Genomic DNA, 13282 nt, shown 5'->3' with positions numbered 1-13282 from the left:
TTGATTTCTACAGTACCTGCATATTGAATTGGAATGTTAATGCTGTGGAGTTCAAGTGGGTGTATTATTATGTTAGAAGTGTTATCCCTTGGTATTATAATTATTATCTGTGATTAATCCTGCCTATGCTGGTAAGGAGTAAGACATTTTTACCAGAGGGGCATGTCTTTCTGTGTGTGTTTGCTCATGTATAATGTAAATTGACAAGAATTCTGGTTAGAGAAATGAAGGTGACTGCATCTGCACTGGGTTTGAGGTATTTGTGGCAGACAGACAGGAAATTGATTTTGTGTGGTTTTAATATAGGTAATTGCTATAATTTTAGGAGTTCTTGAGGTAACTGTCCAGTTTTGAGGTTATTTTTGTTCTCATATGAAGACTTGTCCTATGCTTCTATTTAAAAATTAATTGTTGGTAAACAAAGTGCTGGTGCACACTTAAAAAGGCAAATCTGAATACTAGATTTTGACTGTTTCAAAAATGAATTATATTTTTAAACTATATTCTTAAGTATGCAACATTTTTTTTATTATTAGTAATGAAAATTGATTATAGTTTGGAGAAAAAACAGACTGAAAAGGTCATGACTTGAAGGTCATGAGGGAGGACATTTATGACACAGGTGCTTTCCTTGAGCTGAATACTAAAATAAATGAATTAACAGTTAAAAATATATTAATACTCTTTATTGAGCAAATACTAAAACATTTTAACTTTAATTACTGTTGAAAGTTTTTATTTGTCTGTGTATATATTCAAGTTATAATTCACTATAGCAATTTGAGGACTTAAGTTCAGTAAGAGAATTATGTTCTGTACATGTTTTTAAAAGGGTAGGGTTAATGATACCAGCAGCATGATTGTCTTCTGAAATAAAATCTGGTTTCCTTTTCCCTTATTTCTTTACCATTGTTAGATGCCATGGCTGTTTTAAAAGGAATCCTTGACAGTGGATTATTGCCTACTAGAACAGCAGTTATTGCGCTTACTCAGGCTCTGGCAGAAAAAGGAGATCTAAAGAACCTGCAAGCACTTAAAAACATGCTGGAAGACATCACAAAATCAATTGGTGTATCTGCCTCACTAATGGCTAATGCTACTGCATTGGCTTATACAAAGAAGTAAGTAATTCTAGGACTGGTATATGTATTTTTTTTAATGCAGAATGTTGGTGGGAAATCACTTGCATTATCCATTTCATTCTGTTTCCATTCTTACAGTGTCCTAGTTGTTAAAATTCTGCTCAAGTTGAGCAGTGTGCTGTTCAGTTCTGTTCTGGTATTGTTTCCCAAACACATTTGGGGTTGAAAATCATTTAATGAAATACAGGGATAGCTATGAACCATTTGAGAGAGCATAAGGTCTTCCTCTGGTGGTGTAATTCCATTTTGATACTTTTGTTCTAACGTATTTCACCTCATGTAAAGTGTTCTGCTTTGTGTTAGATCAAAAGCCCTATGAAATGTGAATGTAAAATTGAATTACTTCATTAATATAAACTTTAAAAATCTTGGAACTTATCACTTACAGCTTATGCATGTAATACTTGTTTGGAAACAAAAATTGGCTACCTGTTCCAATAGCTGAAATGTCAAAATATTATGTTTACCCTCAAAATATGAAAGCTAGGCATATATCTGTGGAATGATTTTATATATTTTTGTCAGAATTATAAAAAATTGGCTGCTATGCTGTTTAAGGCCATGCTTTTGATCATGATAATTATCCCCCCACTTTGAGTATCCTTTGATTCATCTGTTGAGTTGAGTATCATGTTCTGCCTAAGCATTTTTGTTTTAGCATTTTTGTTTTAGTTGATACGTTGGTACTGTGCTAGTTTATCCTTTGTATAAAACTGCATTGAGGAAGCACTCCTGGGAGAAAGGGCATACTATGAACTTCTCAAATATGCTTTGCAGGAACCAGTCTTCTGGAATACTACATATTCTGTTATTTTATTTCAAACCAGTTTCATCAGGTAGAGCTCCTGTGTCTAACTTGGCAGGAAAGCTGTAGAACTGGGTAGTACATAACAGATAGCTGATCGCCTCAGGCAGGCCAGATCAGAGAGAATAGTCACTGAAGTGTTTGAAACAGCGAGAGGACTTGAATTGAAGGAGAACCATGCAGGCCAGTTCCAGTAGGGAGCTCAGTATATTTTCAACCACTGGAAAACAATCTGTCTATAAAGGACTAATCCTCTAAATACTTAGATCTGAGTGGTGCTTTGCACAGTTGTAGTGCATTGACTTTTGCCTAAATTAAACACTCCCAATAGGACAGATAGTTCAGGATTTGTCTCATAAGCTGCACATTTTCCTATATTTCCATGTCGTAAGTGTTGCAAAGTCATACCATGTTCTTACGATGTAGGTTGGTGACAAGAATAAATAAATAAATTGCTGCGTGTAGGCACAGGTTATTTAAGCAGCATCAGTCTTTACTTTTCCCATAGTGAAACTAGCTTGGATTTACGAAAAGACATAAATAATAGGCACCTTATATTCTCTTAAATACCTTGCAAGCTGAACCTTGAGAACTATGAAAAACAGATTCTTACAGATATTTTTAATACCTGTTCATTTATTGGTAGATTGATGTTTCTGATACAGTTTTCAAAGCATTTTTCATAGCTTTCAAATGTGCTGCATTTCTACTTCACCTGATTGCTGACTTCTTTTTCAATTAATGAGTTTTTAGAGTGGACTGATAAGAGGTGTTGTCATTTGAACTTTTTAGAATGCTAGAAGTAGAGTTTACAGTTTGGTGAATACTTCCCGCGTTATTTTATTAGCATTTGCTATACTTAGACCATGAGATTAAAAGTGTTTAGACAAAGGTACTGACCAAATGACACTTAATACTGTCTTTTGCATCCAAAAAGGCAGGCATGGGAAGAACAGGGTAAATAATTAATTGAATAGCATTTAAAAAAATACTTGCAGTGCGTGCATTAATTATTGAGATACTTTCTGGTAATGTTCTGATTTTGCATTCTAGGTTTGCAGAACACATTTTCCTAAAGCAGCTAGCTGAATGCTTCTTTCTTAATGAGGAAAAAAGTGTGTCAAAATTACTTAGGCTTTGAACAGGTCAAAAGGAATTTTAAAAGTTTTACTCATGGATTAATTTATTTACTTAGTTGTAAATGTGTTCACTTTTACAGTATCTGAGTGAAGTTATAGGTACTGAAGCATTCCTGGGAAATACAACCTTAATGTAGAAAACAAAACCTTTAATATAATTGCTTCTTTAGCTCTAGAAATCTTGATTTCAGAAACTAAACCAGTTCAATCTCTTTACCTAGCAATGACCTTGATGCTGCTGTGGAATACCTTGAGCCTCTGCTTATCTCTGGTGCACAGAATCCTGATCAAGCTGTCAGAAATATTTCCTATTTGTTAAGAAAGGTGTCTGAGGAAGAATTAGAACCAGCTTTCGAAAAATGTAAGTTAATTGCAATGATATTTAAATATTCTGACTAGGCAGAGGTGTTATGAAAGAGCTATTACTGGTAAAACCTGCTCAGTCAGCATAAATCATGCCAGTGAAGTTTACAAAAGTGGCTTTTCAATCAGAGATTTTCCTTATGTACCCATCATTTTGCAGTTGGTGTGATGGCAGAACGACTGGCCAGTCAGTTTGGAATTTACAGACCTGTCACAGATCTTTTCCTTCAATATGTCAGTGCAGACAGAGTGGATGATGCCAGATCGCTGATACAGGTAATGACATAACAAGAGAGGTTAACTGAGAAATTGTCAAAAAGAGGTGTTGTATAGCATAGGCTAGTACTAGCATGCTTTTGAATTACACTATGAGTAGCAGTAGCACCATTTAGACTATTCCAAACCATGAGCTAGTACTGTAATACTAATAGTAGTAGTAGGTGCCAGAGTCAGAAGGTTTTTTTGTCTTCTAATAACCTGAAGTAAAAGAAGACGTGTATATTGCTTGAAATTCCATCCAAAGCATATATTCTTTTATAAGCTTTCTGTTAGCCAGCAGTTACTTCCTGCAAACTATCTCCTTGCAACGTCTCACATAATCTAAGTGCTGTAAACATAATAATAGCTTACAGCTGTATAGTTTGCAAACCAGAAGCAGGCAACATTTGCTTTTCATGGACCGTATTTCACTCGGTCACTATAATGTTGTATATGCTATATTCAAGGTTCATGAAGAGCTGAATTTGCTTTGTATTCACTTGAGCATCACAGGTGCGTTAAAAGACAAATGCTGGTCACTGGGCCACAGCTAAGTTAGCGATCTTCAAGGAATGAGGCAGCTGCATTCATGGCGGTTGTGCAGAGCTGAAGCGAAAGCCGAGCCAGAGGTGGGATGAACTGTGTGTGATGGGAGCTGTCCTGGCAGCGTGCACAAACAGGCTCTGTCAGGGAGGCTCATCCCAGCAGGTGGCGGTCCAGGGACCACGCCAATTCTGCAGATTGTTCTGTGTGTGTTTAGGCTCCTGCCTCAAACTGAGGCCTCTTGCCATCTCCCGGTAGTGCAGACTATTCACTCACCAGTTCCTAAGTATTTTAAGCTGTTAAAGAAAAAGCTCTGCTTCATCCATGAGATGTTCTATGATGTTCCAAGACCATTTTTTGAGAAGAATGCATAGCAACAGATGTGTTCAGTTACTTCTGCTACAGTGTGAGGTGTATTATTTGTATATGTCTTGCTTTGGAATATTATTTTGTTTATTGCTTTGCCTAATGGGGACACTACAATTTTTATATAAAACCCCCTTTCTATGTAGAATGATACATCAAAATGAAAAAAAAATCCCAAGTTATTTTCCTTTTCCTGAATTTTTGATTGCTCTTTGATTGAAATGAAAGAAATTAAATGAGTGAATGAAAAACAGTTAAAATTTATTGCTTTTGTAACAATAGGGGAGGTTTGCATTTTTAAGTAAAATCTACATGTCCATAAAACATGTCCTTTAGACACTGGGAAAAAATTTTTTACACTGAAGGTGGTGGAACACTGGAACAGGTTGCCCAGGTGGTTGATGGCCCATCCCTGGAAACATGCAAGGCCAGGTTGGATGGGGCTCTGAGCAACCTGATCTGGTTGGAGATGTCCCTGCTTCTTGCAGGGGGGTTGGACTAGGTGATCTTTAAAGGTCCCTTCCAACCCAAACTATTCTATGATTATAAAATTTTTCAAAACATGGAATAATTTCCATACGTAAATTGCTAAAACTTCTTCTTACGACAGTGTCCAAGTCTTGGAAGTAAATTCATAGCTCTGTGGCATACTTGAAATAACATTGTATAGGCTATATCTTGGGGGAGAATTTTAAAATATTTCCTGTTAAGTGGATGTTCACACATAAATTTGAGTTGAAACTTCTGTGTATATGAGTAATTTTCATTTTTATATGGTGCAGGAAAAACTTTCAGTTGTGTTAAACATTCTTGACTGCTATTGCGGATCAAGTATTCTAATAATAGGTAGATAGCAATAATCACTGTCCATAGTTCATTGTTTTCTTGAAAAGTAAACCACAATCTAAGTGATTTATTTTACTTGTAATAATCAGAAATATTACTGTACACATGGAGAATCCTTGCTTTCAAAAATGCAACTAAGAGTCTGTTTAGAAGTACAAGAAACAGCAACCATGTCTTTTGTACTGTCTAGAGAGAGAATGCTTTTACTGTCAAAAGTCAAAAGTGGTTTGATATTTCAGCATGAAAGGGGGCTGTGGAAAACATTTCTCCAACTAGACTGTCTTCTTTTCAGAGCATTCTTATTTCTTATACTGACAGTAGGTGGGAATGGCTAGAATCAGTAAATAAAATGTTAGAAGTTTCTCACATGGATATTTTGCCTCTGTTTATCACTATAAAGCAATTTTTTGTCAGAACTCTATGGGTACATTTTTGTCTCAGTTTTTCTGATGGAATGAGGCTTCTCACCTCTTCACCTGGACCTTAAAGAGTTTGTCAAACCATATTACACATATAGTACATTCATAACGGCATAAACCAAAATTTTTTATTTGCATATGTCTGAAATACTAATTGAATGTAGTAAATTTGTGATACATGTATTTTTATATGCACAATATTGCCTTCTCCCTGTGTGCTGTGGTACTGATAAAATATCTTACAGCTGCTAAAGAGCACTGTGCATTTTAAGAATTTTAAGACTGACACTTTGAGGAACGTGTTGTATATTTTATTTTCCCCTTGTTTCTAAAGTAAGATAGATTTTTGATTTATCTGGTCTGTCTCAAACTTTTTTAAGTTCAACTTCTCTCTCTCTCTCTCTCTCAAACACTGTCTATTGCAGTGAAAGCCTTTTATAAAATAGAGAGATTGAAATCAGTCCTTTGTATGCATAAGTGTAGGTAATTATACTTTAAAGAGAACTTGCTTTGTACATTTTAATTTTTATAAAGAAACGAGCAGTTATCTCCCTGACACCTTATTAAATGTATAATTAACCTTATGATCCCTAGCTCACTTGTGAATGTTTGGCAGTATAATTGGAGAGGGAATAGTGTTTCTCTTTTTCATTCTTTTGCAGTGCTAAACCTCGTTTTTGTGGTGTGTTGAAGTATTAGTTTAATTATTTCCCTTTTTGTTTTAAACAAACTTTATACCTACCACTTTAAAAACATTTACCAAAACAACATGTGAAATGAAGTTGTTTCCTATGTTCAGTGGTTTGTTTTGATATTTATTTTTTTTTCAAACTAGTGGTCAATTACATACCTTGTAAATAGGCAATATATTATTATATTATTTAAACATCCGTAACTGGAAATTTTCACCTGAGTAATTTTGTTTATCACTAACCTACTTATGACTGCTACATTAATTACTTATTTTTCTTTAGAGATGTGGTGCATTAGTTGAGGAGAAGAGAACTTTCGCGAGTTTTATGGCTAGATCAGCATCTAGACCTGGACAGGTACAATATTTTTTCATGTATATCATTGTATATGTAGCAAAATACTATTTCATCAACCTGTGTCAAAGTGCTTTGGATTTTGAACTTCACAGCTGACAGCTTTATCAGATTTCTCGGAGGGTGGAGATTAATTTGCAGAGCTCATTACATTTAAAGGAACAGTTTACTTAATGGAGCATGATGGAAAGGAGGGTGTAGTTACTTTTTTATTATTTCAGTAATTTTCTGCAGTTTTGATGTTATACTTTATATCTTACAAACATTATTCAGTTCTGTATCGTAACGTGAAAGTACTTACTTTGTTGGCTACATTATATGAATACAAATGCAAGTTAAAACCTCAGCCTGTCTCTAATGATAAAATGTCTCTCTGTTTACATTAAAAGACACATTTCATATTACTTGTTACAGTGGTTTGGGCATGTGTCTCGCTTGAGCATCTGTTTAGATTCCTGGCCTTGTGCTCATTCCCTGTAGTTCGAAATACTCTCATTTATGTGCCTGCTCTACTCCTGTCCCTCCCTCCTCATATACTCCCTTCAAAGTAAAACCAGAAAACCAAAACAAGCGTGCACAAAAAACACCACAAAAAAAAATCCCACAAATCAACCCTCCAAAAACCCAACACTGAACAAAAAAAAAAACCCCAAAACACACAGGCAAGCAAAAACATATTAATTTCTCTTTCATAGAGGAGCAGCATCAGGAGACAGTTAATACACAAACTAAAATAAATACTTTTCAAATGAGGGGAAAATGCATATTTATGTTTTGTGGAATTGCCATTAAATACTCATAGATTAAAAGTTCTGTTGAAGAGATGATGATAAATGTGATGATGATAAACACCATCTTTTGGTGTCTGTAGAAGAAATATTAAAACTTGACATTTTCTAGCTTTTCAAGCTGAAATTTTAATAACACATAAAAGTTAGCAGTATGTGATAAAGATGTTATTAATTTCTGTAAACTTTTTAAATTCAAGACATGAGAGTTTTTGAAACTGGAACCAGAGATTGAGGGAGGGAGGTTCCAAATTTAAGCACATCGGTTAGTGATCTGACTTCTTTTAAGCACTGATCATATACTTACCATTGGCCTCTAGGTCAGTGAAGGCTGCTGAGTGGTTTTTTTTGTTTGTTTGTTTGTTTTTCCAATTGGTTGAAATCCTGACGTACTCTTATTAATGCATTAATTGCTTCCTTTAAAAAAAAATAAAAAACACCAACCAAAAAACCCCACAACATTAATGTTTAGGTTTCTTGAGCATGGGTTTTAGTCCCATATTTTGTTTGTTTTATTTTATGCCTGATTTTTTACTATTTCTTATCCACATATGAAATTTTGGGAAGGAAGTTACTGTGTTTGCTTTCAGTTGCACAGTCCATGCCTTGTTATCAGTATGGTTGATATAACTTAAAAGACCTGAAATGATTATTCTAACTGACAATTTTATTTTGTTCTTTGTAGTTTGAAGTTAATGCCCTTTTTGTCTGTGCATTAAATTTCATAGGCAAAGAAGATCGAGACACTTATAGAACTGATTCCTGAGCATCTAGATATGGAACTTGCATACCGTTACCTCATGAGATGTTATGGTAATTTACTCTCCTTGGAATAGTTTTTTAGTAAGAACTCTTGAAACAATCAGAAAAGTCATGGAAACCCTTAGAAAGGGGAGTAGGATCTACGCTGTGTGACTTGCTTTACAGTTTGAGCCACAAAGAGGTCGGGGGTTTATCTGGGATTTTTGTTATTCAAGTCTGCTGGGTCTGTATACTGTCCCAGCCTTTAGGTTGGAAAAGTAACCAACTGACCCAAGCCTTGAATCCTTTACAAAAGGAGCTGTATTAGATTAAAGGATACTGCTACAGTGGAGGCTAAGTAGGGGCTTCATGGAATAAAAAAGAATCCATCCTAACCCATGGAGAGAAATACTGTAGAAATGAATGGCTTTTAAAACCTAGCTTTTTTTCCCCAAAACATGTAATAAGTATATTGATTCTTTTTATGTATGTGTTTCAGAATCGTAAGTGATTAGTTCTATCAGTAATGTGCAAGGACATTATTCTTGTTAGTGTAGATTCTTTATACCTATTTTAATTTAGCCGAAGTTAATATTCCAGATGCCTTCATTGGGATTTACCTAAGTAGTTGATTTCAAGTGCTAATCAGTTTTCTTTATCGTTGAAGTCAGAGAGGAACGGCTCTAAAAAATTAAGTTGTTTATTTAAGTGTTTATTTGCAAAACTTACTATTGAAAAACCAGGGCATATAGCCCCTATGGCAACACTTACTCAGAAGCTTGCACCTCTGTGCTATAATGTCCTTTGCCTTGTGAATTCTGATATGGTCCCCCAGTTTCATTACAGGGAGTAAATACTCTTCCCACATGTATTACAAGCAAAAACATAAAATGACAGAAGCGCTTGTGCTCCGATCTGTCACAGAGGAGATAAATAGAAATAAAGTAAAACACTTCAAACCCAAATCCAAGGTACAGCGTTAAAGGAACACAAACTTGCCTGTATTTGAATCAACTTGTAGAAATTCTCATGATGTAGTATCTAGTGTAAAAATTCACTTGCTTAGCAATGTTCAAAACAGCAATCACTACCAAAATCATTTAGCCCCATAGTTTCATGCACAGCGGGGTAAGTTTTCTAACATGTTTTTATAAAACAAAAAACCCGCCCTTTTGTCACCAGTACTATACTTGCTGCTTTATACTATTCTTAGTCCTTTACTGCTTTTACCTTGTTAAAAATTCCATAGGTTAACTAATCAGTATCCTTAACAAATACATCATAGTCCATCAATTTCATAAAGACATTGCAAAAAAGCAATCACTTGCTCTGTTATACCTAAAACAGTGGTTAGAATGTATTCAGCGTGTGAAGCCACAAAGTATGTGCAGAAATGGTTGCTGTAGTTTCTTCAGGCAGGGACTTGGCTGGCTCATAGCAAGTTCCAGAGGAGACGCACAGTACCAGCATGAACAGTTTTGAAAGCTGCTCCCAGGTTATTCTGTGCAAGCATCGCACCTGTGTGAGGCATCGATTCCACTCCTCTGTCAGGTAGAAGAGTGCACAGGGCTGAGCTGGATGACTCATGCTAGGATATCTTTGTATTTTCTATTGCATCTTTCTGTTCTAAGGAAGTAAGGTGTTGTCTTGCTGTTAGGATATTCAGGGGCATTTACTATATTCTGTCCCCACCATGTATAATATGTACAGACCTGTACACATGAACAACAACTTAGCTACCTCTTCCCTTCTTTTCAGTTTTTGATATTTTTCTGCAGTGGTGAGTGTGTTATTTTAATTTGGCTGTTAAAATGATCATCAGCAACATATTTAGCACAACTGAAATTTAGAAGGCTGTGCTTTGGTTGTGTTCTAGTCAAGAGGGCTAGAAATAATATAATTTATTTGAAAGATCTTTTTTTGTGTGTTTTTCATTTTACAGATAGCAAGCTTTAAAACATGATTTCTCATTTTGGGCAAGTCCAGCCTTGTTGTATCATCACTTTCTAGAGAAGAAATTATTCTCTTGTCAGGCCTATTGTTATTTTTAATTAGTTATAAAGAGGAATGAAAGATAACAGAGTACCATTACTACAATTAGTTACTGTTGCTACTTATCAAAATAAATGGACAAATAAAATGATGACTATTTATGTGTTTAACAAAGATATGGTAGAATATAGATGACAGCTGAACGCAGTCTGATCATATATCAGACATCTGTGACTGTACGAATAAAGGAATATTTACTCCTTTCCTTGTCCTGAGATATGATTTACTGTCTCGACTGGATTTCCTTCATCTGGACAGATGCATGATGCTTTACTATATACCTTCTTGAAAAAGGAAATATGTAAAGTCACATTTCTGTGGTCCATTAAACGCAAATTAAGTATTAGCTCTTTTTTTTTTGTTTTGTTTTCCATACAATAAATACATCTATTTTAAAGATATGAAAAGCTAATGATTTCTGTTAGGCTTTCATTAAACCATCGCTTCTTGCAGTTTCTACAGCAGCCTCCTACATTCAGAAAGGAGCTCAGCCACTTGCCAGGTGTGAGTGGGAAGCTTTTTCTCATGAGAAAGGAACACAAGCTATCCATTTCTGCATAATTAAAGTTGTTTTTTTTTTTCTTTAAGAACCATTGTTTTTGTAACCTCTATGGTTGTGAAGATGGTGTTTCCAAATGTGAACAAGAACAAACCTGACACAGCTCACATACTGCAGGTGTTTGTGTTTTCCCAAGCAACAAAATGGGTTTAGCTGGACATGATGGCTTCCTTGTTGTTCACAAGGCGCTAGGAACTGTTGTACTGCTTCTAGGACCCTGAGGACAACAGTGAAACTGTCAGGGCTCACTTTAATTTCATCCTGATGCTTACTCAAGCAAATGTCTGAGCAGCAAAAAAGACTGGTTAAGCATGAGTCAACATAGAAGGAGGAGTTTCTCCTCTCTCCCACTTTAGAGGAAGGAGAAATATACTCTAGTCATTTACAGCAAGAAGTGAATAGTACTTTGAATAAATGAAGAACAGATTAGTTAGAACCTGTTGCAGGCAATGGTGCCTTTTATGGAATATCCAGCAAGATGTTTTTAGTTACCTAAGCAGTTAAGGTTTGTAATAGTGTTAGTGGGTCAGCAAAAATTTTCTACTGCTCAATAGGATGAAATGGGTTTTCCTTTTTGTTCCAAAATGAGCATCTGACCTTTGTTTTCTTTGTTCCTTTAGGTTATAGCTTTGTAACCCTAACAATATTCTGACCTTGCTTATGGGAATTAAATTATTTTCTAGAGTTCTCACATGCTGAATTTGAGTTCAACTTTTGTTTTTATTTTTTTTCATTTGCTTCAGAAAGAGACATATGGCTCTGTATCTCATGAGCTATGTTCTCACTGCACAGATCCTACTCCTTTGTGGTTCCAGCACGTTCTTGAAGAAATTGAAGCCTCAAATAAAAAGGAACACTAGAATGTCTGTGTTCTGTTCTCTTATGTGAATTGTCAGTAGGATATGAATAATAGCCAGAATATTTAGAATATTGTGTATTAAAATATTTAGAATATGTTTTGGCAAGTAGTAGCAATGTATGATATCATGGAAACAAGTGAAAAGAGGAGTACTTAACTACAGGGGAGTTTTTTGGTTTTTATTCTTTTCCTCAGAACTGGATGGCGATGTTGCTTCTGTAAAGGCTGTGTATGAGAAAATACAAGCGAAGAATATACAGCTGCCTGAGCTTTCTCTGAAATCTTTAGCAGCTTTTCTGAAGAAAGTAGGAGAGCCTGTCCCGTTCACTGAACCCCCTGTGAGTATCTCCTAATTAAGAAATAGATCTGCAGAATGGTATATGTTCAATGTTAATAAAACAAATTACATGAATAATTACATAGGGATCAGATCTCTGCAGAGACTCCTCAAAGAAGGTAATATGTGAAGTACTGACTGTTGTAGGAGCTATAGTAATCTTGCAGTGGATTGACTTGCGGAAATAAAACCTCTTGGGGCATACGATATTTAAACTACCTGATCCTTATCAGACACTCATCTACAGGTGTACCTTTATCCAAATGTCCTTGGGGCATTTATCTAAGCAACTGAACTTTAAAAGGCTTGTAGAATGTTTATTTCATTAGCAATTAATGGGTTTTCATTTTCATTAATTGCGTGGTTTGTGTCTAGTACAAGTTGCTGCTTTACTAGGATGGAATTCTAGAACTGTAGAAACTGTTTTTCTATTGCAGCTTTGCTTCCAGCTGCCTTGCCAACAGTTATATGCAACTGTGCAAATACATCTTATTTGAGGGTGACAAGTGGCATGACACTACATCTGTCAAGACTGTAAATACTTATTTCAGATCATTCCTTTGCCTATGGTCTACTAGTACCATTGTAGCAAAGCAGACTTTAAAGGCTTACTGTATTTTCATTCTATAAGCAAACTTCTTATTGCCATTTTCTAGCCACTTTTTATGTTCTAGGTTTTCTGTACTTCTGTAAAGACCTGATTGTATGCTGTTTCTCCATATTGCTTCATGATAAATCTGATTTCCTTTTCTCATTTTGCGAAGAATTGGAGAAAATTTGGGCATAAAATGTTTGGTTTAGCCTTTTAACAGTTGTGGAGATTTTCTGCAATCTTAACATAATTTATAATCTGAATTTTTATTTGAACTGTGTAAATTTAAAACCTAGAATGTCTGTTTCTTACATGTAGCTAGTGAAATAAGAGTGTTTTTTCAAAGTCACTGAAATGATTGATTTTCAGATTTCTCCATTCAGTTTTTCTCTAATGCAGTTTGGTGTTTAAAAGTGTCTAATTTTTT

General features: G+C 35.2%; 1 protein-coding gene across 2 annotated transcripts in view; it reads left to right on the top strand.

Annotated features, from left to right (window-relative positions):
* LRPPRC (leucine rich pentatricopeptide repeat containing) overlaps positions 1-13282 on the top strand; it is a 92514-nt gene that overhangs the window by 78434 nt on the left and 798 nt on the right. For both annotated transcript variants that reach the window (XM_086745255.1, XM_086745254.1), the window contains exons 32-37: positions 917-1121; positions 3308-3447; positions 3610-3725; positions 6856-6930; positions 8444-8528; positions 12122-12264. In XM_086745255.1, coding sequence (XP_086601381.1) covers positions 917-1121; positions 3308-3447; positions 3610-3725; positions 6856-6930; positions 8444-8528; positions 12122-12264 — 764 coding nt within the window. The remainder of the gene's footprint in view (positions 1-916; positions 1122-3307; positions 3448-3609; positions 3726-6855; positions 6931-8443; positions 8529-12121; positions 12265-13282) is intronic.

The sequence above is a fragment of the Chlamydotis macqueenii genome, chromosome 3 (assembly GCF_036417535.1).
Source record: "Chlamydotis macqueenii isolate bChlMac1 chromosome 3, bChlMac1.mat, whole genome shotgun sequence".
Classification (NCBI taxonomy): Eukaryota; Metazoa; Chordata; class Aves; order Otidiformes; family Otididae; genus Chlamydotis; species Chlamydotis macqueenii.
This window is presented reverse-complemented; position numbering and strand designations above follow the sequence as displayed.